Below are 26,666 nucleotides of genomic sequence, written 5' to 3'. Positions count from 1 at the left end.
ATTGTTTAGCTTTCAAGTGCTGACAAAAAATACGTTGGAAGAGAAGATCCTGTTTTTCAGCACACTGAAGTTATCAGGAGAAGGAATACCATTAAGCATAGAAAGTACAAGAGAAGAAAGTTCAGACCAGCAGTGAGCCAGTAGAATCAAAACAGGGACTGCAGTTGAGAAAGAGGTTGATTCCTTTAAAATATATCAAATGATTTAGTTTATTTTTATATTATACGTTCTTCCTCTGTTTCCTTTATAAAAGCTGAACATCCATATGAACTGGCCATGTACCTGCATCTGCTCATTTGCAATCTGTTCCCAAGTTGGCCTGAAATTTTTGGAATGGCAGAACAAGTCATGAATCGTCTCAAAAAAGAAGACCCAGAAATCTTCACACACCTTCTTTCCTGTTTCATGAAAAACACCCTAATTGAGCCCAAGGTGAGAGATCATTGAATTCAAAGACTTCATTAGTAAATGTTTCTCTACCAGAAAACTGGACTGAAAAATATTAACATTTTTACCATATATAACAATGCTTCCAGTAGGTAGCCTCACTGGATGCAATTAAGCAAAGAGGTCTAAATGTAGAAACATGCAAACTAGGAGTAGGTGTAGGCTATTTGGCCCTTCGAGCCTGATCTGCCATTTAGTAGGATCATCGCTGATCCTGTCTCTCACTACTATAATCCTGCTTTCTCCCCATACCCCTTGAGGTCTTTGAAACCTTGAAATATACCTATCTCTTTCTTAAATATATTCAGTGACTTGGCATCCATAACCTTCTGTGATACAGAATTCCACAGGTTCACCATTGTTTGAGTGAAGAAATGTTTCCTTATCTTGGTCCAAAATGGTCTACCTCATCCCCTGAGACTGTGTCCATTGGTTCTAAGTATCCTAACCAGGGGAAACATCCTCCCTATATCGTCCAGCTCTGTAGAATTTTATACATATCAATCAGATCCCCTCCCATCCTCTCAACTCTAGTAAACACTGACTCAGTCAAACCAATCCCTCCTCATAAGACAGTCCTGCTACCCCTGGTATCAATCTAGCGAACTTCTGCACTCTCTCCTTTACTCCAAATACTCCCAAGTATTTCCTTTCTTAAGTAGGAAGACCAAAACTCTATGCAATACTCCACGTGTGATCTCACCAAGGTCCTGTAACAGCAGTAAGACTGTTTCTGAATTTAAATTATCTTGTAACAAAGGCTGATATACCATTTCTTAATCACTTGCTGTGCCTGCCTGCCTACTTTCATTGACTGGTTTACAAGGACTCCCAGATCACTTTACAAATCCACACTTTTCAATATATCATCATTTATATCATACTCTTCTGGTTTTCACACCCAAGTATATAACTTCACTTTTAGCCATGTTGTACTGGATCTCCATGTTGTTTGCTTAATATATATGCTAATTGCTTTTTCAATTAACATATATATGCTAATTGCTTTTTCAATTAACTGTCAGTAAGTTTGAAGTATCACAATCAGGTATACTGAATTTTTATTGTTGCTAAAATTGGTTATGAAAGTTTTTAAAAATTCATTCACGGGATGACAGTATCATTAACTAGATAAATATTTTTTGCCCATCTCAAATTGCCATCATGAAGGCAGGTCAGCCATGCTTGTGAACCACTGCAGTTCATGAAAGAACAATGATACAGTTCCAAGTCATGACGGTAGGTAACTTGGACAGGACTTGCAGCTGGTTGTGTCTCCGTGCATTCACTGCCCTTGTATTTCTCAGTGGTAGATGTCCTGTATTTGGAAAGTACTGTTGAAGAAGCATGGTGAGTTGCCACATTACTTCTTGTAGAAGTTACTTCCTCTGTGTGTAGGCGGTGGAGGGAGTAAAATTTTAAGGTGGTGGATAGGGTGCCAATCAAGCAGGCTACTTCATCGTGGCTGGAGTTGAGTGATTGAATACAGTTCTGCTGCTGATCACCTTTACTGTCTCATGAGTTTTGAGTTTCTAGATCTGTTTGAAATTTGATCCATTTAGAAATACGGTAGAGCCACAATATGATGGAGGCTATCCTCAGTGTGAAATAAGATTTCATCCCCATAAGATCTGTGTGTTGGTCACTCCTACCAATAAGGTCATGAATATCTGCATCTGCAGTAGATAGATTTGAGAAGACAAGATCCTGGGTTTTTGCCTCTCATTGATTCCCTCAGCATCTGCTGCAGACTCAGTCATAGAACATTACAACGCAGTACAGGCCCTTCGACCCTTGATATTACGCCGACCTGTCATACCAATCTGAAGCCCATCTAACCTACACTACTCCATGTACGTCCATATGCTTGTCCAATGACGACTTAAATGTACTTAAAGTTGGTGAATCTACTACCGTTGCAGGCAAAGCATTCCATACCCTTACTATTCTCTAAGTAAAGAAACAACCTGTGACATCTGTCCTATATCTATCACCCCTCAATTTAAAGCTTTGCCCCCTCGTGCTCGCCGTCACCATACTTGGAAAAAGGCTCTCCCTGTTCACCCTATCTAACCCTCTGATTATCTCTATTAAGTCACCTCTCAACTTTCTTCTCTCCAACAAAAACAGCCTCAAGTCCCTCAGCCTTTCCTCATAAGACCTTCCTTCCATACCTGGCAACATTCTAGTAAATCTCCTCTGCACCCTTTCCAAAGCTTCCACATCCTTCTTATAATGCGGTGACCAGGACTGTACACAGTACTCCAAATGCGGTCACACCAGAGTTTTGTACAACTGTAGCATAAGCTCATGGCTCCGGAACTCGATCCCTCTATTAATAAAAGCTAAAACACTGTCTGCCTTCTTAACAACCCTGGATTCTGGATTAGTGGTGCTGGAAGAGCACAGCAGTTCAGGCAGCATCCGAGGAGCAGTAAAATTGACGTTTCGGGCAAAAGCCTTTCATCAGGAATAAAGGCAGAGAGCCTGAAGCGTGGAGAGATAAGCTAGAGGAGGGTGGGGGTGGGGAGAAAGTAGTATAGAGTACAATAGGTGAGTGGATGAAGGTGATAGGTCAGGGAAGCTGAGCTGGAAGTTTGGAACTAGGGTGAGGTGGGGGAAGGGGAAATGAGGAAACTGTTGAAGTCCACATTGATGCCCTGGGGTTGAAGTGTTCCGAGACGGAAGATGAGGCGTTCTTCCTCCAGGCGTCTGGTGGTGATGGAGCGGCGGTGAAGGAGGCCCAGGACCTCCATGTCCTCAGCAGAATGGGAGGGGGATTGAAATGTTGGGCACAGGGCAGTGTGGTTGATTGGTGCAGGTGTCCCGGAGATGTTCCCTAAAGCGCTCTGCTAGGAGGCGTCCAGTTCTTAACAACCCTGTCAACCTGGATCTGTGTACCTGGACACCGAGATCTCTCTGCTCATCTACACTACCAAGAATCTTACCATTAGCCCAGTACTTTGCATTCTGGTTACTCCGACCAAAGGGAATCACCTCACACTTGTCCGCATTAAACTCCATTTGCCACCTCTCAGCCCAGCTCTGCAGCTTGTCTATGTCTCTCTGTAACCTTCAACATCCTTTGTCACTATCCACAACTCCACCGACCTTAGTGTCGTCTGCAGGCTTTGTCCTTCAGAGCCTGATTGGTAGTACTTGAGCTACTCTTGATGCTGGTCATTGAAGCCTCCCATCCAGAATATATTCTGGGCCTTTGTCTCCCTCAGCACCTCTTCTGGTTTATGTGCAACACAGCGGAGTACTGATCAGCTGAGTGGTGCAGCAGGTGACAATCAGCAGAAGGTTTTCTAGCCTTGATTTCATTTAATGCCATGAGACCTGGCTATGGAGTCAATGTTCAGGACTCCCAAGGAAATTATCTGTCTGTGTGCTGCTGTGCCATGACCTCTTGTACATCTGTCCGCTCAAGTATTGGGTTACTCCCTGAGATATTGTCTGTCATTAAGCAGGAAAATGTAATTTTGGCTTTTATTGCTTGGATTTTGGAGTTTAAATATAGGGAAGTCTTGTTACAATTGTACAGTATTTTAGTGAGGCCACATGTGAAATTACTGTGTACAGTTTTGGTCCCCATATTTGGAAAAGAATATACTGGCACCGAAGACAGTTCAAAAGAGATTCACTGTACTGATTCCTGGAATGAAGGGATCGATTTATCAAGAGCAGCTAAACAGATTAGGCCTTTATTCATCAGAAGAGTGAAGAGTGATCTTATTGATTAAGATTTTGAGGGGTTTGACACGGTAGATGTTGAGAAAATATTTCTTCAACCAGTTACAGAATAAGTGGAGACTCATTTAAAACTGATATATAAAGGGATTTCTTCTCACAGAAGGTAATGAATAACTGGAATTTTCTACATTAGGCAGTTATGGAGATGAGATCATTGAAAGTATTTAAAGAGGAAGTAGTTAGATTTTTGAAATATTGGGAGTTGAGGGCTGTGACGAGTTGACATGAAAGAGGAGTCGAGGCTACAGGCGGATCAGCCATCATCTTATTAAATAGCAGGACTTGTGTTTGGCCAAATGGTTTACTGTTGCTCCTATGTCTTAGGTAAGGTATGATTCTATGAGTACAAACTTGAGACTATCCCTTGATAACTCTTTCTGCATAGATGCTGCCAGACGTGTTGTTAGTCCAGCATTTCCTGTTTTTATGTTACTTAGTCTGATCTCCAAAGTGTGGCACAAATTCCTTGAAGTTAGGGGAATACCTTTGGTTTCTTAGGTTTGCCAGTGGTCTTTTAGACTCTGTAACAGGTTTAATTCAACTGAGTGCAGAGGTAGGTTTATATGACAATTGACAATGGTTTTGTGGTCACCATTACTAATTAGCCATTGCAATGCTGGGATTTGAACTCACGGGATTCCAGATATTAGCCTTGGCCTCGGGATTATAAGTCCATAGACATTACCATACACCACCAGCTCCCCTGCTTTCCTTTTCATTTCTATTAATCTAATAAATCTGTAAAATGAAAATATATGTGTTAGAAAATATAATAAATTATTAATGCAAATATATGTGAAATAAATACCACATAGACTCAAAAAAGTACATTTTGTGAGGTTTTACTTCCAGGAATGAAACCTCATTGAAACATATTTGGATTAAATGTTTAGGAGGTCAGCACACATAATTCATCATTCTTCAGAATTACTGACACAGAATCATAGAGTCCTACAACATGGAGACAAGCCCTTTTAATGCTGATCAAAATGTCCATCCACTCTAACCCCATTTCCCTGCACTTGGTCCATATCCTTGTAAATCTTTTCTATCTATGTGTTTGTCCAAATGCCTTTCAAATGTTGCTAATGTACCTGTCTCAATCACTTCTGCTGGCAGCTCATTCCACGTGGGTACCGCCCTCTCTGTAAAAAAAAGTTGTCTCTCAGGTTCCCTTTTAGTTTTTCTCCTCTGACCTTAAATTGATGCCATCTCATCCTCGATTGCCCAACTCTGGGAAAAAGACTGAGTGCATTCACCCTATCCATGCCTCTCATGATCTTATACACTTCTATAAAACTTCCCCTCAGTTTCCTACACTCGAAAGAAAAAAGTTCTAAATGTCCAACTTCTCCCTTTAACTCAGACCATTGAGTCCTGGCAACATCCTTGTAAATTTCTTCTGCTCCCTTTCTAGATTAGTAACATCCTTCCGATAGCAAGGTGACCAAAACTGAACACAATACTCCCAAGTGCAGCCTCACCAATGTCCTGTTCAACTGCAACATAACTTCCCAACTTCCATATTAATACCCTGACTCTAATCAGAAATATATTCAACAAAGTATACTGTTTCAGTCCCATCCGTTGAGGCACATTATGGAGAGCAAAGCCCCACATACACCAATGTTGCTGTTGAAAGTGCAATGTGATACATGTTCTTGCAGTTACCTTTGAAAACTTTCTTTTGTTCTCCCTTCTTTTAGAAAAGGTGTTGATCTGTGATAAGTTAGGGTCCTTGAATCTGTTGCCAGTGGTACATTTCCTAGATATCTATTCTTTACATGACAGTCTTGACAGTAATGCTGACAAACTAATGAATTAGCTCAATGGGTGCAGCTTAGATTAACATATTGATACCATGACTAAAAAAAGTTAAATTGTGAAGACGAGAAGTTTATAAACCCCTTGATTATAAAATATTTAGCGGTGCTAATATTGAGGTGTTTAAGATGATCAAAAAATTTGTGGAAACAGAGAGAAACTGTTTTCATTAAGGGGAGTCGAGAAGAAGGAGCAGAGCCTTAAATTTAAAGATAAGGTTCAAGATTGAATCAAGAAGCATATCTTCAAACAAAGGTAGTGGAAATCCAGAGGTCTCTTACCTAAAAAGCTCTTGATGTTGTAAGTCAAGTAAAAATTTCAAAACTAAGATTGTTAGGTAATGTTAAGCAAGAGTATGAAGGAGTGCAGAACAAATGTCTGTAGATAAACTTATGGGACAGGTCATCCACAACTGAATTGAATTGAATGATGATGGGACAGGCTGCAGGGGATTAATGGGCAGTTCCTGTTCCCGTGATGATCCCATGTTCCTCTGTTCCTTGGAAGAGTATCACAGATGAGGTTAATCAGGTCTTTATCCAGTGTCCACGTATCCCTTTCCTGCAAGGATTACTAGATATCCATCAGGATAGAGTGTTAAATGATTTATTTCCTCCTTTGTCCAGGGTACCAAGGCTATCCCATTCAGACTGAGATCAGCTAATTCAGCACAAAACATAAGTTAGCCCACGGGTCATTATATTTGGTTTCACACTGACTTTACCAACTGAAATTTTAGAAACGCTGACTAGTAGATAATTTGATAACACATTGACTACGTGTTCAGGATATCACAATCTGTGATAGTAGTATTTTCTATTTTCTGATAAATTTAAAGATAAGGTTCAAGACTGAAGTCAAGAAGCACATCTTCAAACAAAGGTAGTGGAAATCCAGAGGTCTCTTACCTAAAAAGCTCTTGATGCTGTAAGTCAAGTAAAAATTTCAAAACTAAGATTGTTAGGTAATGTTAAGCAAGAATATGAAGGAGTGCAGAACAAATGTCTGTAGATAAACTTATGGGACAGGTCAACCACAACTGAATTGAATTGAATGATGATGGGACAGGCTGCAGGGGATTAATGGGCAGTTCCTGTTCCCGTGATGATTCCATATTCCTTTGTTCCTTGGAAGAGTATCACTGATGAGGTTAATCAGGTCTTTATCCAGTGTCCACGTGTCCCTTTCCATCAGGATAAAGAGTGTTAACTGATTTATTTCCTCCCTTGTCCAGGGTACCAAGGCTATCCCATTCAGACTGAGATCAGCTAATTCAGCACAAAACATAAGTTAGCCCACGGGTCATTATATTTGGTTTCACACTGACTTTACCAACTGAAATTTTAGAAACACTGACTAGTAAATAATTTGATAACACATTGACTACGTGTTCAGGTCATCACAATCTGTTACAGTAGTGTTTTCTATTTTCTGATAAAGTTTGTGTGGAAAGTTTCTGTAAAAGAGCAAGTCCTGCTCTTGCAACATGCAAACAATAAAATGAGAAATCACCCCACTATCAAAATATTTAGCAATTTTAAAAATCTCCAGCAAGTCCAGCAATATAGTCAAGATTAGAGTGGTGCTGGAAAGACACAGCAGGTCAGGCAGCATCCGAGAAGCAGGAAAATTGACATTTCGGGCAGGAGCCCTTCATTAGGAATGCTGCCTGACCTGCTGTGCTTTTCCAGCACCACTCTAATCTTGACTCTAATCTCCAACATCTGCAGTCCTCACCTTCACCTGCATCAATATAATGTCTGTGGCATAATATAATCAAAGGCTATGTCTTTGGCATGTGAATCCTGTATGAATCTACACAGATACACACAGCCACAAATATGGCCACTGGATGACATTTTTATTATATGTTATATTGAGTTTGCCACTTATTATTAAAGTCTGCTAAATACCCAAGTTGTAGGTTATTTTTCATTTGGTTATTTTAATGTGATATGAAATAAATCATGAACAAGGACTCTAGCTTTGTTTTATTGTCTGAACCATGGTGAAGAAAAAGGCTTTAGCCATTAAAATTTGTGATAATTGTCTTAACAACACCAATTTGCATTTATCATTGACGACATTGTCATCTTCAGTGTAGAAGGCTACGTTTCCAATATTCCACTTCAAACATTTAGCATACAGTCCAGGCTTAGAATTCAGGGTAGCTGTGTCACTTTGTGGCCTAGATCAGGTCTAAAAATAAAAATGGAGGAAATACACCAGCAAGGCTAGTGGCATCAATGTAGAGATAAGCAGAGTTACTATTTAGGCGTGTGAGCTTTCATTAGAACGTGCAAAAATTAGAAATGTAATAGGTTTCTGAACTCATATTTGAATAAAGCAGTTTTAGATATGAATCCCTGACTTTGTTTTGTCTCATTGTTCTTTGTTATTATCCTCCTCTCTCATTCCTCTTTTTAATTTACTTTGTTTATGGATAGCACCTATTCAGAATCTTGCCATTCATAACTTCTGTGGTTACCATGAAGGACTCTCATTCTTAACGTCTCCCCTTGCCTAAGGTGTGCTGACCCTCAGGTTAAACCACGACCAGTCATCTCTCTCTCTCTCATGAGAGAGTAGCACTATGTTTTGGAAGAATATGGCAACTTTGCCTTTTCAACATAGTGTTCTGAAGAAGTAAAACTGGACTCAAAATGATAACTCTGATTCTCTCTCCACACATGCTACCAGATTTACTGAGTTTTTCCAATATTTTCTGATTTTTCTTTCAGATACCTAGCATCTGCAGTATGCTACTTTGATTCCTCTAGACATATCTCTTTTGTTTTAAACTTGTCCCAGTACCTTACCTTTGGCATTACAGCATTAAACGTTTTGACATTTAATCACTTCTGCTGTCTTCCCTATCATGGACTGTCCCATGTATTCTTTTTATCCTACGATCCCTTTCAGTAAATGCTTGCAGGCAGTTATATTTTTAACTTTCCCTGATTCTGATGAAAGTTCATAGATATGAAACATTAACTTTATGTCTCTTTCCACAGATGCTGCTAGACCTGGTGAATATTTCCAGGACTTGTTGTTGTTACAGATTTCCAGCATCTACACTATTTCGCATTTATATTCAGATCAATGTTAGTTTTTATTTACTGCTTAAATTTACCACTAGAATTTTATTTCTTGATAACAATTATTTTCTTTTTGGTTTGGTCAGAAGGTGAGTGTGCAACCTGTTCTCAAGTGCTTGGCAACGCCATGCTACAACAGCCATTGGGATCTGTGACTAATGTTGGAAAGCAGCTAGTCAACCGTGCTGACCTCTCTTATTACATGAAGTTGTCCTTTTAAGAGAAACATGTCCATGCCTGAGCCCTCCCATTTCATGCTATTCCGGTGTGAGTTCATTTTTAAAATTTGCTTTTGTTTTGTATTCAGGAATTCGTATTGGAGCAGATTACTCGGGAGAAAGCACAGGCTGAGGGATTGCATAATATTAAGCTTGGCTCTGAAGAATTACCTCACACTGGCAAAGAATTGTTGAGAAATCCAATATTTGTCCTCAGGAAATGGATGGGAGAGGTAAGAGCAGCAGAGGGGTTTGTTCAATTAGATTAGATTAGATTACTTACAGTGTGGAAACAGGCCCTTCGGCCCAACAAGTCCACACCGCCCCGCCGAAGCGCAACCCACCCATACCCCTATATTTACCCCTTACCTAACACTACGGGCAATTTAGCATGGCCAATTCACCTGACCTGCACATCTTTGGACTGTGGGAGGAAACCGGAGCACTCGGAGGAAACCCACGCAGACATGGGGAGAACGTGCAAACTCCACACAGTCAGTCGCCTGAGGCGGGAATTGAACCCGGGTCTCTGGCGCTGTGAGGCAGCAGTGCTAACCACTGTGCCACCGTGCCACCCAATGTTTGGAATGTCCTAATGAACAATATAAATGCAAGTCTTTGACATTTTTCTTCCTTTTCCCTAAAATCACTGTCTCACACTGGTTCATTGGTAAATAAAGGTGTGTGTGTGTATGTACGGCTTCAGGTGAACAGTGCCATTTGTTTGAAACAAGGCTAGAAGAAAGTTAAACATGGGGCTGTGATATCCTATCACATAGGGAGACAGAAATGGCCAAGATCTTCATGAATGTTACAGCTGAAGAATAAATCCCAAGTAGCTTAGGAGAAAACTTCAGAAGAATAAAACCGATGGAAACTGAGATGTAGAAAACCCATAAGTTTGTTCTGAAAGTATTGAGAAGGCAATATGAAGACGATTTCAGAAGCCAATTGCAACTGTTCCAACTGAACAACGTTAAAGTGCAGGCAGGTGTCTCTTCACTGAGGTTTGAGTATCTACAAGGCTCTTGTTGAGGAAAATGGTTTCAGCCTCTATTTTTGATGTTTGTAGTAAAACTATTTCAATCACTTTTCATGTACTTTTTTTTCCTTTTGTGTGTAATAAATGTTTATATTCTTTAATTAAAAGTACATTAGCAGTTCAATGACTGACTACCAGACTAAACAAATAGCAAAGATACAACTTATGATCTATCAAGCTATCCCTCAATTTAGGATCTGTTTTGTCCAGCATTACCATCAGCTCGCATCATAACACTGGCCACTGTTCAATTGCCTCATCAACTGACTGTTTAGATTTATAATTTTTTTAAAAAGTGAGGTCATTCAGCTATTCAATTGAAGGAGCATCAATAGCAGTTCATTCCCTTTCTAACGTCGACACATGTTTTATTCGAAATCTCAAGATTGCAATGAGAAAGACAAAATGTGATATATTTTAATTCCTTCTTCCAAGCTCTGGAGTACCAAGTTTAATTGCTGACATATCACTACTTGTGTCAGTGATGCCAAGATAGATAGCTTTGCAAATACTTTGATGGAAACAAGAAATAAGAAAGAGAATTTTTGTAAATTAAGTGAATGGGTAAGATTGTGGCAAATGAATTTCAATGTAAGCAAATGTGAGATCACCCACTTCGGGTCTAAAAGGGGTAGAACATTCTAAATGAAAAATATAGAAAGAGTTTAGAAAGGTCTAAGTAGATTCATGGGTAGATAAACAAATCATTACTGTGTTATGAACTTAGACAAAAACAAATGTGGAATGCTGACCATTATATTTAGAGGATAAAGTTACTAGGGGGTTGGAATTCAATCTTCATCTATACAAAGCCGAGTTAGACCAAACTTAAAATACTGTGAACAATTCTATACTTTGCGATAGACTTGGAGTAAGTGTAGCATACAATTACAAGAATTATAACACAACCTGTGGGATTAAATTAAAGGAAGTCTTTTTTACCTTTTTCTAAAAGGATATATAGGTGTATGCAAATTAAGAGCAAATGTTGGCTATTTTGTCTCTCAAGCTTGTTCCACTATTTGATAAGAATATGGCCAATCCAATTATGGTCTCAACATTACTTTCCTGCCTACCTTTCAAACTCTTTGTTCTCTTGTTAGTCAAGTATCTAATCAACTCCCTTGAAAATATTCGAAGACACTGCTACCTGCATCCTATTGTAGAAAGGAATTCTGCAAGCTCATAACCCTCCTGAGAGAAACTTTTTCCTCATCTATGCCTCACTTAGAATACCCCTATTGTCTCTCCCAAGGGGGAAACATCCTTTCAACATCCAGCTTATCAAGTCCCCTTACGATTTTATATGTTTCAATAAGGTCACCTCACATTGTCTTAAGCTCCAATGAATACTGGCCTAACCCATCCAACCTATCCTCATAAGATAATCGCTTCATCTTACAGATGAATAAACGTCCTCTGTGTATGTCTAATTCAGTAATGTACTTTACTAATTAAAAAGATCAAAACTGTACGGATTATTCTAGATGTGGTATCACAATTGCCCTGTACACCGGTAGCAAAACTTCCCTATTTTTACAATCTATTCCCCTTTGTAATAAACAATTATTTATCTTTGTAATCATATGCTATACCTAAATGTTAACTTTTGGGATTCATACTCAGACTTGTGGAATCCTTTATGTAATTTGTCCCTGTAGTCATGATTTGGAGATGCTGGTGTTGGACTGGGGTGTACAAAGTTAAAAATCACACAACATCGGGTTGTAGTCCAACAGGTTTAATTGGAAGCACACTAGCTTTCAGTGCGCCGCTCGTTCATCAGGTGATAGTGGAGGTCACAATTCTAAGGCACAGAATTTATTGCAAATATTTACAGTGTGATGTAACTGAAATTATACATTGAAAAATACCTTGATTGTCTGATGAGTCTTTCATCTGTTTGAATACCATGATAGTTTCACTTCTTTCACATGATTTACACATGAAAGAAGTGAAACTATCATGGTATTCGAACAGATGAAAGACTCAACAGACAATCAAGGTATTTTTCAATGTATAATTTCAGTTACATCACACTGTAAATTTTAGCTATAAATTCTGTGCCTTAGAATTGTGTCCGCCACTATCACCTGATGAAGGAGCGGTGCTCCGAAAGCTAGTGCTTCCAATTAAACCTGTTGGACTATAACCTGGTGTTGTGTGATTTTTAACCTTGTCCCTGTAGTGATTGTCATGAGGTCATCCAGGTGGACCTCATAGAATATGAATTCCCTGATTGGGGCTGTTAATCTTGTCCAATTAGAAGCCCTCATTGACGAATATAAACAGGAGTGTCAGTGGTTCTGATCACTCTGAGAAAACTGGAGTTAAGGACTTTACACAAATGAATAAAGGATGATTTGGTGAAGTGAATTAAGCCTCTGTGCAGTTATTTATGTTCTCATTAAAATAATATGCCTAAATCTATAATAATGATACAGACTAGTGTTGCATTCCCTGGATTTCAGGAGGTGAAGCGCGATTTTATTAAAATTAGGGTAAATGGAGAGAAACTATTTCTTGTGATTAGGCAGTCTTTTATAATGGGACATGACCTAAAACATATCGCTTTAGCAGTGAGATTAGGGAACTTCTACATGCAAAATTGGCTAAAATTTAGAAGATTATTACTCAAAGCTTTAAGGGGCTAAGGAGGGGATATGGAGTGGTTGCAGATTAGCCGTGATCATGTTGACATTGACTAGTGGAACCAGCTTGAGGGGCTTCCACCTGTTCCTATGCAACAATCTCAGCAAAAAGTAAGGTTTGAATTTGTCTGATCTACTTGACTCAATATGATATTGGGTAGTTAGCATACCCACGGTGGCAGTGGATGATCTGAAACTGCAATATATTTTGTATGTCATTTAACATTGTGTTACAGGGTTTTGTCAGCATCTTGCATCTGCCAGCGGTGTTGTTGATCTGGGACCAGCTGTTCATGCAAAACTGGAAGCTTCAGGTGATGGAGGATTTCTGCCTGGCCATCCTCCTGCTACTGAAGGAGTGTTTGATGGTGGCCAGTGATCATCAAAGTTTGAAAAAGGTAGAACAATACCTATAGTTCTAACATTTTAAAAGATGCTTTAGACCCTCCTCAAACATGTGGTAATTCCAGGAGACTCTCTTTAAGGCCTGGAGTTTACTCAATGAAAATTTAATGAAAAGTTGCCAAATTGAAACAGCTGTTTATTTGATTCATGATTTAGGTTACTGCATTATTCTAATTGTAATCATTTAGATATATCCACAGTAAGAACTTATCACCACAGTCCAAATAAAGGTTAATAAATCTTGACCAGAAATTATTGCTGCAATTAAAAAAAAACAAAATCACTAAATTAACGTGGTTCTTCGCATCAGATGTCATTGCTGTGCTCAGTGCTTTTGGATGACTAATAAATTATGGTGCAAGGAAGCAATGGGAAAATTTAAAAATATATTTGTAAATATATTATTCAAGTGATTATCTGCATTTAATTTATTATAATCTGCGGATTTAAGCAACTCCTTGATACTTATTGGACCGTAAAATCAAAAGAAATAGGAGCAGGAGTACACCATCCATGAATGATTGGTTAATGGGATGTGGTCATCACTGGTTAAACTAACATTCATTGCCCGTTCCTCTTTGTCCTGAAAATGTTTGTGATGAACTGCCTTCATGAATAGTAATTTAAATACACTAAACAAAAAAGCAGAAGTATGGATGGAATAAATACAATAACTATTGTTAGGTGGGTATATGAATAGGAAGGGTTTGGAGGGATAATGTCCAGGTGCTGGCAGGTGGGACTAGATTGGGTTAGGATATCTGGTCAGCATGGACGGGTTGGACCGAAGGGTCTGTTTCCATACTGTACATCTCTATGACTCTAAATGAATGGGGCTAAAGGTCAATAGGTCACCTGGAACTGAAGAGCCACAAATTAGATTACTGAAGGAAGTAGCTACAGAGTTAGTGGAGCACTGATAGGAATTTTCCAAGAATCATTAGGTTAGGAAAAGTTCCAAAGAATTGAAAAGAACTACAGAAATACCAAAAAAACAGCTTTCTCTGGCTTAACATTGAATTTGGAGACTGTTAGAGTATTATGAAGGGTGTAATAATGGAGCATAATATAAACAAGTCAGTCAGCATGGCTCCATGAATGGATAATTATGCTTGATAAGTTTATTACAATTTTTTGAGGAGTCAACAAGCAGGATGGATAAAGTGGAGCCACAAGAAGTATTATACTTGGACTCCCAAAAGACGTTGATAAGGTACCACAGAAAAAAATATCTTAATAGGATAAAATGCTATGGTGTTGGAGTTAGTGTGTTAATCTGGATAAAGGATTGGCAGAATATTCTGATGAAGGGTCACTAGACTTGAAATGTTAAGTCTGTTCTCCTCTCTTAAGGTATGCCAGACCTGCTGAATTTCTCCAACACTTTCTATTTTTGTTACACTAATATGAGGTACTCCTGCAGTGATCTCCTTGGACTGAGGTGATTGAGTTCCAACAAGTAGAACCATCTTCATCTTTGTTAGACACTAAGAAGAGTGTTAATTGTTTGTGGCATTAATGCTAGTTTCTTGCCTGTCCCCGCCATAACCCTTGATTTGCTTGTCCAGATTTAATTATATTTGAGAATTTTACAAATTTAAACATTGATAATCAGTTGACTTTCTGTTTCCAAATTAAAAATAACATGAAGAGCTTTTTCATTATTCATACAACTGGAATGATTACCTTTATCGGTTCATATGTTAGAATCCTTTGTCTTTAGCAACTTATCATTCTTGATTTTTTTCATATAGCAATATAAATTACTACAATACTATACTGTATTTGATTTTCATAAATCTTTGGGATAAATGTTGAAGAATCTTTTGTCAGGATACTAAATGATTTGGTAATGTAAATTATTTAATTAATTCAATTATCAAGGAGCCATAAACAAACTGTCTCCCCTCTTCATATTACTGAACAGGTTGATCTGTAGTCACATAGACTAGGATGGACCAAATAATATCTTCAGATTTGTATTTTCTTAAACCACCCTGAAGCATGTGATGTGATATTCTGCCTGCTTCCTTCTATGCTTATGGACGTGTTAATTGTTTCATTAGAAATACTGACCAGCATAAATCTTCCTAGTGTTTGGAATGCTCCTTTCCAAATAGACAAAAGAAAATTATCTCTAATAATTACTAATATTTCCATTACCAGCACTCTCATGTAGCCAGATTTGGTTGGTAATGGGAACTTTTAATTATTCCCAAATATAATCATGCAAAGTATGTGTTGAGAAATCAATATGCTTGCTGCAAGGTTGTAGCAGTGATCGAAAGAAAGAAAAGTAGAATTTATAAAGCATCTTCTTAAAGTATCACAGAGTTCTCTGCACATTGAGTAATTTATATAACGAAAGAAAAGATTTACAAGGATGTTGCCAGGGTTGGAGGATTTGAGCTACAGGGAGAGGCTGAACAGGCTGGGGCTGTTTTCCCTGGAGCGCCGGAGGCTGAAGCGTGACCTTATAGAGGTTTACAAAATTATGAGGGGCACGGAAAGGATATTTAGACAAAGTCTTTTCCCTGGTATCAGAGAGTCCAGAACGAGAGGGCATAGGTTTAGGGTGAGAGGAGAAAGATATAAAAGAGACCTAAGGGGCAATTTTTTCACGCAGATGGTGGTACGTGTATGGAATGAGCTGCCAGAGGATGTGGTGGAGGCTAGTACAATTGCAACATTTAAGAGGCATTTGGATGGGTATATGAATAGGAAGGGTTTGGAGGGATATGGGCCGGGTGCTGGCAGGTGGGAATAGATTGGGTTGGGATATCTGGTTGGCGTGGACAGGTTGGACCAAAGGGTCAGTTTCCATGCTATACATCTCTATGACTCTATAAATAACGGTTAAAGAGATGAACGCGTCAGCCAGTCTTCATGAGCAACAGTCCACTTTAAGCTCCCACTTAAGGGTCTCTATCAGCAACAAGGAAGAAAGATCATCCATTCATTTTTCTTAATTGGTGTGGGAACAAGAGTGGACTTAATTGCAGTGGGAAAAGAATGTGGCAGGATTCTCACCTGAGAACTTCTCTGTCCCCACCATACCACACCATACAAAGCAGAGAGCACTGAATGGATATGGATTATTAATCCACAATGTTTTGGCAAGCACATCCAAGCAGTGGTAACAATGAAACAAAGCTAGTTGTTCAGAATTGAGAATATCTTGTCTTAAACTGTTGAGTCAGGAGATTTGACTGTGTCCTTGGCTTTAGATTTGGCAGAAAGTGATAATCATTGCAGATAAATTACCCAAATGTAAGGTAGGGAAGAGGCCTCAGTCCCAGACCAGTTCAATGTACATTCAGTTGTCACTAAAAATGCTTTGTTCCTAAGGTATTCCTTGTTCATGCCAGCCACCTGTACACATTAGATATTCAAAGATCTTGGATCCATTTGCAACAAGGTGGCCTACCAACTGATATCCCTGGATTGAACCAACGAAAATTGAGGTAAGAATTTTCAGTTTTTTGTATCTGACACATGATGTTAACTAATATCAAGGCAGTGGTATTTTATGTCGGGAACTGCTTGGCTCGAGATCATCAGCAAGGCTAGGTTACAAATTCATCATCTCACCTTAAAATTAATGGTATGCACATACATACTTCCTCATAATCTTTGTGACAAAAGAGGAGCTGTGATACAAAATTACAGTCTCCACAAGACTAAAAACCATGTATATTACTGCTAGTTATCAAAATATCTTATGTATCATTACAAAATAGGGAGAGGGTTAATCTACAAAGAAATAGAATAGAATAGGAGGAGTTAGTTTTGTTAGCGGGGGTTTGTAGGACAGGGACGTGTTCTAAATTTTAGAGCCAGATCTTTCAGGAATGAAATTAGGAAACACTTCTTCATACAAAGAATGGTAAAATTTTAGAACTCACTTCTGCAAATGACAACTGATGCAAGATCAACTGCTAATTTTAAAACTGAAATTGTTAAATTTTATTAACCAGATTAGATTTTGAATTGAATTGAATTTATTGTCATGTGTAAGGAGGCACAATGAAAAGCTTTGTCTTGCAAGCAATACAGACAGATCACATAGTTAAATAATAGGTAAACAGCGGCAAAAACAAAACACAGGTACAGGCGAATGTTAAGAGTTTGTGAGTTCATTCAGTATTCTGACAACAGTAAGGTAGAAACTATTTCGAAACCGGCTGGTGCGTGTGTTCAGGCTTCTGGACCTTCTCCCCGATGGTAGAGGTTGTAGAAAAACAATGTCAGGGTAGGATGGATCTTTGAGAATGCTGGCAGCCTTTCCTTGACAGCCGTGCCTGGTAGATGGATTTGATAGATTAGATTACATTACAGTGTGGAAACAGGCCCTTCGGCCCAACAAGTCCACACCGACCTGCCGAAGCACAACCCACCCATACCCCTACATTTACTCCTTACCTAACACTACGGGCAATTTAGCATGGCCAATTCACCTGACCTGCACATCTTTGGACTGTGGGAGGAAACCGGAGCACCCGGAAGAAACCCACGCAGACACGGGGAGAACGTGCAAACTCCACACTGAGGTGAGAATTGAACCCGGGTCTCAGGCGCTGTGAGGTAGCAGTGCTAACCACTGTACCACTGTGCTTGAGGTTGGCCTTTGTGATTGTCTGGGCCAAGTTCACCACTCTCTGTAACAGTCTCCGACCATGAATGGTACAGTTGCCATACCAGGTAGTGATACATCCAGACAGAATGCTGTCCTGCCTTCAACAACTTCTCCCCTTCACAGCCTGTCAAACAGCTTTTTCCCCTATCTCCAATATGTTTATAGGTAATAAGTTAAAGAGTTCAAAGAAATGAAAAAAAACTTTCTTTTAATGCCTCTAATTTTTCTTCCTGAAGCTGCTCACAGAAGCTTCTGGGAAATCATTTTTTTCATTGTGAGTCTGTGGAACAATCCTGGATGTTTGTAGTCCTCTTGATGATTCACTCAAGGGCTATAGAGTTTTTTTAAACATTTTATCCTCACAATTCATAATAACATCAAAATCGGAACCCAATACTGAGATCACTATTTTGTAATGAACTTTAGCTATTCATATGGTGTATAATTTCAGACCAAAATAATGAAATGCTTTGCCAGTAATTGTTTTCATTCAAACAAGGACATAATTGAGATTATTGCTGTCTACTCACTTGAGACCCATGTTATAGGTTTGAGAGAGATCAGGTCTAATTATTATTTTCACCTTTCCAGGAAGGTCCAGGGATTTCCCAAATTAAAGATTAATGCTCTAGAAACTGCTGCAAACAACATCTGGGAGAAAAGTAATAGGGCATCACAGAAACATGGTGTTCTTTTTCATTTACTTTCACACTTGCTTTTTCTTATTTGTTATGGAAGTATTTTCTGTCTTCCTCATGCATGGAATGAGAGGGTGACTCACTATCTAAAGGAACAGTTCAGAAATGTGTAGACATGGAGTTGGAGATGGAAAGCCATGTAATGAAATTTTCAGAAATGCATCTCACTAATTTTCACAACCTGTTCTGCTAGTCTACCTGATATATATTTGCCAAAGGCTGGGTCATGTTTAGTGATGCAAAAGGAGAAAAGGTACTGCTGTATTCAAAATGATTCTAATATCCTAAAGAAGAAAGGTAATGTCACTTGAAACTCAGCCTAGAAAGTGAAACTACAGAAGTGGAAACAAGCCAAGCTGGTCAACTATTTGACTTATATTTGGTCTTCCATTTGAGCTCAGAAGGTGGAGGCTGAATCTGAACATTAATAGCTCCAGTTATCAGCAAATTCATTATCTGCGATAATAACATATTTACCTTTAGAATAGTAGACACTATTGTGTGCAGAATATTTTGAAATATTTCTGAGAACTGATAAACTGCTATCCAAACACAAGTCTTTTTTAAAACATTAACTTTGATAAAAAGTGTCACTCTAAAGAAACGACTGTTTGTGGTACTACTGGTCCTTTGTGTCCTTCAAGCATGTTGGAACATTGTACCTCTAAAATAATCTATAAAATAATTACCCGTGTTTGTGGTAATGATGATGCAGCAGAGTTTTTCAGCAGTAAATATATGCTGTTGACTCCTGCCTCTCCATTACATTATACCCTCCCACACCATCCATCCATACCCAGCCATCTCATGAAAGATTGACATACAAAATTGATGGTCAGGAAGATGCACTGACACTTAAAGATATGTCAGAGTTCAGTTCTTCAGTCTTATATGAATGGTTATGCTCACAGATGACCAGGACAGTGAGCGTTGGCAGGCTGTTTGACTCCAGTGGGCCTTGCTACTGGTTCCAATACTCAGCTCATTAGCCATTCAACAGTTTTAAGTCTACTTGCCTAGGCCAAACTGGGCAGAAAATCCATTAAAACAAGCTGGGTGATTTAATGATGTGATCCACATGAATGCCGCCACTTTGGTCTGCTCTTTGGAGCGCAGACAGGAACCACCTGAAACTGGCAGCATACTTCTGTAATTATGTAGCTTCAAACACATCACTGGGCCTCAATTATAATTCTAACTGTACATACTGGAATGCATTGTATTCTACCTAGTTAAATAGTATCTTCATGTCTATTTATCTTCAAGCATGATAGTGCTTAATGATCTTTAGAATTACTCCTAAATTTTACTTAAAGCGATGTTAATTTTAATTGCAAACATTGAAACCTTTAACCTACAGGACTCTGAATGGAATATTCACAGAGAACAATGGCTCACTGAAAGGTACTATTATTTGTTTTCACAATGTGATGAAGGCTTATAATATATTATTATTTGGAAACTTGGGTTCTAAAGTGGAAGTATAGCTTTATATTTCATTTGTATTTCTACATCGTGTGATAAGAAGAGGGAAGACAAGGTTTTCAGTTTCATTTCAGATATGTTTTGTGAATGACGAAAGGATGTCTGGAAATTTATTGTATGATACGCTGCACTACTGCAGCCTCTGTGCAATGAGGGCCATTGTATCTTACAAACAAGTCTGCTACTCTTCCTCATTTTGTCCATGTGGATGAAGTCCCTGATTTCCAACACCACAGGCTCCTCTCTTGCCTGAGGCTGATCTCTGGCAGTCCCCAGAGTACAAGCAGCTTGAAGATTTCTTTGTTAGTCAACTGCAGAGCTCTCCCAGTGAGGTGCTCACCAGGATGTGCTCCCAAGTTTTCTCAATGTGTTGTTCCCACTGAAGTGTCAGTATCTGACCTGGTGGGGTTGCAGGAGACAGGCTTGTTGATGCTGCTTTGAATGCCTCAGTATTCTCATCCTCAGAAGTCAAGGAGATGGCTTCTGAGAGAGCTGGCCATTTCTCCTTGAAGATCATGGACAAGCCAGCAGTACTCACAAGACAAAAGGGAGAGACGTCATCACAGCCAGTGGTTAGAAGTGATATGCAATGAATGATACTAACAGCAGGGTAACTGTGAGAGTTGTAATAGAATGAAGAGTGGTCTTTATACATTTAGCAATGCACAAACGTTTCAGCATCCCCACATGAGGGATCTCTGGTCTTCTCTCCTCATAAGGGTTGAGGACTCAAATATTGGGCACCCCTCCACTCATCCAGCTCTTGTTATCCTCTTGTGGGTTATCTTCTCTTGAAATGAGAGAATGGAAGGATTGAGTGAGGTGAAACTGGGTGCTGGTTTAGATAGAGGACAGAGTTTTTCAGAGGGACTGAGTACACAGCTCAAGGTTATGCAGGGAGTGAGAGCAAGTGAGGGGAGATGTTGCAGGCAATACTGAGAATGACAGAGCATGAGCTTGGAGGGAGGTGGGTGCAGTGAGTGTGGACCAGCCGAGAGAAGGGTGTGGCACCTACCCTGATGGAGCAGAAAATGTCATTGACCTCTTCACAATATTGCTAGCCATTCCTCCAGACCATGGAGGTGACACTCAGCAGGGTGGTGATCTTGGACCAGGCTAATTGGTAGAATATTTGGGACAGAGGTATAGTTAGACTGATAAAAGAAATAGGGAATGATATGAAAAATATCCAAACAATTCAAGAATAAATCAGAAATTTAAAATTTTAAGGTCAATTCTCCAGTAACAAATTGGCTTATATGAAGGTGATTGAAAAGTAAGAATATTATGCTATATTTTAGAAAATAATCAAGATGATTTATGAAAAGTATTACAGACTCCTAAGTTTATTTGTGTAAATAGACTGTGGAAAACTTTTTAGCCATGTATGGTGTAGAAGATACATCATACATAAAACAACACACTTAAAACACAAACCAGAGAAGTTAGCCTAAGTGAGGGAAGACATCAAGTTCAATGGACAATGACATTATTGAACCAAATCACAGTATCTCATTTATTGTGATGTTACCAAAACCAGATGGTTCACAACAATTGTGTACAGATTATCACAAACTCAGTATAGTTACAAAGGCAGATTCATATCAGATACCATGATTCCATTTTCTGAAGGGATCTTGGCAAGTTCCATTGACTGATATAGACAAATAAATATCAGCTTTTGAAATGCTGGATGGACTTTATTAATGTAAAGACATACCATTTGAAAGGAAAGATAAACCAACAACCTTTCAGCAATAAGGTTATTTGAAGGACTGTGCAACTTTATTGCATATCTAAATGGTGTTGTGTTCAGCTAAACTTAGGAAGCACATTCATAACACTTGTACAAATTGTATGATTGGTCAGAAAGGGCCAGTTTAGTCATAAACTTGGGTCAAAAATTTGGGCCAAGGCCAAACAGAACCAAGAGAAGTAGAATTAAGGGCTACATTAGAGTTTCCAATGCCTGAGACAAAATGAGAAATTTCATAGTATAGAGGAACCTCGATTATCCGAACGAGATGGGCGGGCACTATTTCGTTCGGATAATTGATTATTCGGTTAATTGATTTCCTCTGGGGCTCGGAGTTTTCTGTTAAGTCTGCTCCCCGTTCACGAGTCTAGGCAGCAGCACACTGCACGTGAGCCCTTGCCCCCACCTGCCACAAACCCCACCCCCCCAAACCTGTCCGCCACCCCCATCCGCCGCCCAACCCCGTCTGCCCCCAACCCTGTCCGCCCCCAACCTCACCCTCAACTCCAGCATTTCTGTGAGTCGAGTTCGTTTTTAATCATTGTACCTTAAACAAAAGACACGATCAGGGTTGAAACAATTCTTTGATATGATTTTTCTATCAGGACCTTGAGATCTCCTTTGGATAATCCAAAATTCGGATAATTGATATTTGGATAATCGAGGTTCCTCTGCATAAATGTATTTTATCAGACATTTGTTCAGAATTTCAGTACTCTAGTGGCTTATTTGACAAGTTTGATTGTTTTAAAAATCCATCTGATTCACTTGTGTAGTATAGAGAAGGAAATCGGGTGTCTTTTTCAAGGACTATGAGGGATGGGCAACAATTCCTAGCTTAAAATGAGAAACACTCTGCTGGAAATTCACAGCAGGTCTTGTATCATCTTTGGTACTGCAGTCATGTTCAACTTGAAATTTTAACTTTATTTCTCTCTCCACAGATTTTCCCAGACCTGCTAAATTTTTACCGTATTTTCAGATTTTATTTCAAATTTACAGCATATACTGTTTTTTCCTTTAAATTGTATGTTTGCAAGTAATGCCCACATCACACGAAAGAATTTTTTAAAATCATCCCCGATTTGTTAAACATCCTTACACAAATAGCTGAAATCAGCAACTTAATGGATTGGCAAAATCATAAGCACAGGCTTTTATTATTTCATTATGAGAGGGTATGCTTTAATTCTTGAACTTGTGTTAGAATTAATGTTTAAATCAGTAATGAAAAGTTTGTTTGCATTAACCACTACACAGACTGCAGTTGGCTGGAAGGTGGAAGGCTGCTATCTTTGTGACTGCAGGGCATTCCTTTATGATAGCAATGAAGCAGCAACAAATATAGTGGCCCACAGGCTGTCTGTCCCTGAGGAAGTCTGCATTGTACCACTTTGAAGTGGTGTGAAGTCAATAAATTCTTCCTTGCATGTGCTATACTGTTCCCTTGTGCTTGCTATCTCTTATTACAGGTTGCTTACATTTTGGTGGTATTAAACATTGCTTATATTGAAGCTGACTTTATTTTCAAAATATTTACTACCTCAGTTACTGTTTGTTTTGCTTGTATTTAGGTATCATCAATGACACAAATCTTAAAAGCACTGTTGGTGAGATCCTTCCTTTTGGACTAAAGAATATTTCAGTGAAACTAATTTTGTTGAAATCCATGTCAGAGGTAATTAATCTCATATCCAAATAAACATGTCATACGTTTTAGAATTGAAACAAGGAAAATAGGACTAATATGGTTCATCACAACATAGAGTCATAGATTCATACAACACAGAAAAAACAACGTCCTGTTGCATTAGTTGATTTGTAACTGTGTTCCCTTTGAACAGGAAGAATTGGGGTATACCTAAAGGATTAATTTAGCCATTTGTTCATCTAGCCCCCACTTCAACAAAATATTCCTCTTTTCTAGCTTGAACATTTAATTATTCTATATTAATAGTCCTAATGAGTTGCAATTAGTGTGAAAACTATAATCACTGTGCAGTAGGATACAAAATTATAACTTGAGTAATGCATTTGTGAATCTTACGTAGCCTCTATGTATCATCTGAAAGTTAATGCTAATTTCCTGAATGTGTGCTACCAATGCAAAAGTCAACCAATGGAGATGCATTTTGGGAACTGATGGTTATGCTAGCCAAGATTTCCCATCTGTTAATTTTAAAAGATAGAAAATTATGAACAGCATGTCTACATTTTTCTGATCTTTGCAGCTGTTTTGTAAGGCTCTACTCAAGAAATTCCTCCCGCTATCTTCTGATTTATCTTGCTGTCTCTCTAAGCAATTTTAGGCTCTTTCAATTTATGCATTTAATGTAATGATGTTTGATTTATTTTATACTTGCACATTACTTAACATTCTAGAGTGTGGGGTGCTGTAGTTTTTTCAGAAGCAGTGTTTATCTTTCTCCTTAGGTGTGGTGGAAGGACTTTAATCCCCTTGATGTGAAGTTAAATGTTTCTGTATTCTATGGCAACTTGATGTTGCACTCAAAGACCTCTCTTTGTAAACCAACTCTCCTGAATATGAATGAAGAAAGAACACCCAAGGAGACAACAATGAGTGAAATTGCTCTCAACTTTGAAGGTAGGAGTTGTATGTAAATAGTCTTTTGGTAACAAGAAAACATGCCTTCTGTTGCTTCCCTGTATTCTAATTTTTTAATTGAATCATTCTTTGGGAAGTAAGTATCACTGAGAAGACAAGCATTTATAGCCATTCTTCAGTTGCCCTTGAGAACTGTTGCTTTCTATTTGTGGAATTCTGGATTAGAGGTGCTGGAAAAGCACAGCAGTTCAGGCAGCATCCGAGGAGCAGTAAAATCGACATTTCGGGCACAAGCCCTTCATCAGGAATGCAGGCATTCTGCCTGAAGGGTGGAGAGATAAATGAGAGGAGGGTGGGGGTGGGGAGAAAGTAGCATAGAGTACAATAGGTGAGTGGGGGAGGGGATGAAGGTGATAGGCCAGGGAAGAGGGCGGAGTGGATAGGTGGAGAAGAAGATAGGCAGGTAGGACAAGTCATGGGGACAGTGCTGAGCTGGAAGTTTGGAACTGGGGTGAGGTGGGGGAAGGGGAAATGAGGAAACTGTTGAAGTTCACATTGGTGCCCTGGAGTTGAAGTATTCCGAGGCGGAAGATGAGGCGTTCTTCCTCCAGGCGTTGGGTGCTGAGGGAGCGGCGGTGAAGGAGGCCCAGGACCTCCATGTCCTCGGCAGAGTGGGAGGGGGAGTTGAAATGTTGGGCCACAGGGCGGTGTGGTTGATTGGTGCGGGTGTCCCAGAGATGTTCCTCTAAAGCGCTCCGCGAGGAGGCGTCCAGTCTCCCCAATGTAGAGGAGACCGCATCGGGAGCAATGGATACAATAAATGATATCGGTGGATGTGCAGGTAAAACTTTGATGAATGTGGAAGGCTCCTTTAGGGCCTTGGATGGAGGTGAGGGAGGAGGTGTGGGCACAGGTTATGCAATTCCTGCAGTGGCAGGGGAGGGTGCCAGGAGGGGAGGGTGGGGTATAGGGGGGCGTGGACCTGACCAGGCAGTCACGGAGGGAACGGTCTTTGTGGAAGGCGGAAAGGGGTGGGGAGGGAAATATATCCCTGGTGATGGGGTCCGTTTGAAGGTGGCGGAAATGTCGGCGGATGATTTGGTTTATGCGAAGGTTGGTAGAGTGGAAGGTGAGCACCAGGGGTGTTCTGTCCTTGTTCCGGTTGGAGGGGTGGGGTCTGAGGGCGGAGGTGCAGGATGTGGACGAGAGGGCATCTTTAACCACGTGGGAAGGGAAATTGCGGTCTCTAAAGAAGGAGGCCATCTAGTGTGTTCTGTGGTGGAACTGGCCTCCTTCTTTAGAGACCGCATCCCGCACCTCCGCCCTCAGGCGTCCAGTCTCCACAATGTAGAGGAGACCGCATTGGGAGCAACGGATATAATAAATGATATTGGTGGACGTGCAGGTAAAACCTTGACGGATGTGGAAGGCTTCTTTAGGGCCTTGGATGGAGGTGAGGGAGGAGGTGTGGGCGCAGGGTATGCAATTCCTGCAGTGGCAGGGGAGGGTGCCAGGATGGGAGGGTGGGTTGTAGGGGGGGGGGGGGGCGTGGACCTGACCAGGTAGTCACAGAGGGAACGGTCTTTGAGGAAGGCGGAAAGGGATGGGGAGGGAAATATATCCCTGGTGGTGGGGTCCGTTTGGAGGTGGTGGAAATGTCGGCGGATGATTTGGTTTATGCGAAGGTTGGTAGGGTGGAAGGTGAACACCAGGGGCGTTCCGTCCTTGTTATGGTTGGAGGGGTGGGGTCTGAGGGCGGAGGTGCGGGAGGTCGCGGAGCACTTTAGGGAACATCGCCGGGACACCGGCACCAATCAACCACACTGCCCTGTGGCCCAACATTTCAACTCCCCCTCCCACTCTGCCGAGGACATGGAGGTCCTGGGCCTCCTTCACCGCCGCTCCCTCAGCACCCAACGCCTGGAGGGAGAACGCCTCATCTTCCGCCTCGGAACACTTCAACCCTAGGGCACCAATGTGGACTTGGCAACAGTTTCCTCATTTCCCCTTCCCCCACCTCACCCCAGTTCCAAACTTCCAGCTCAGCACTGACCCACAACTTGTCCTACCTGCCTATCTTCTTC

At 40.0% G+C, this 26,666-nt stretch overlaps 1 protein-coding gene across 5 annotated transcripts in view; it reads left to right on the top strand.

Annotated features, from left to right (window-relative positions):
- Nucleotides 1–26,666, top strand: part of LOC122563897 (uncharacterized) — a 150,304-nt gene that overhangs the window by 58,101 nt on the left and 65,537 nt on the right. For all 5 annotated transcript variants that reach the window (XM_087977206.1, XM_087977205.1, XM_087977209.1 and 2 more), the window contains 7 exons: nucleotides 254–432; nucleotides 9,433–9,576; nucleotides 13,273–13,434; nucleotides 16,790–16,905; nucleotides 20,136–20,179; nucleotides 23,591–23,694; nucleotides 24,450–24,621. In XM_087977206.1, the coding sequence (XP_087833332.1) occupies nucleotides 254–432; nucleotides 9,433–9,576; nucleotides 13,273–13,434; nucleotides 16,790–16,905; nucleotides 20,136–20,179; nucleotides 23,591–23,694; nucleotides 24,450–24,621 (921 nt within the window). The remainder of the gene's footprint in view (nucleotides 1–253; nucleotides 433–9,432; nucleotides 9,577–13,272; nucleotides 13,435–16,789; nucleotides 16,906–20,135; nucleotides 20,180–23,590; nucleotides 23,695–24,449; nucleotides 24,622–26,666) is intronic.

This window comes from Chiloscyllium plagiosum, unplaced genomic scaffold, assembly GCF_037043375.1.
Source record: "Chiloscyllium plagiosum isolate Xiang-an unplaced genomic scaffold, Cpla_swu_hap1 HiC_scaffold_31, whole genome shotgun sequence".
NCBI classification, from domain to species: domain Eukaryota; kingdom Metazoa; phylum Chordata; class Chondrichthyes; order Orectolobiformes; family Hemiscylliidae; genus Chiloscyllium; species Chiloscyllium plagiosum.
The sequence above is the reverse complement of the archived record's forward strand: the minus strand, read 5'-3'. Positions and strand labels throughout refer to the sequence as shown.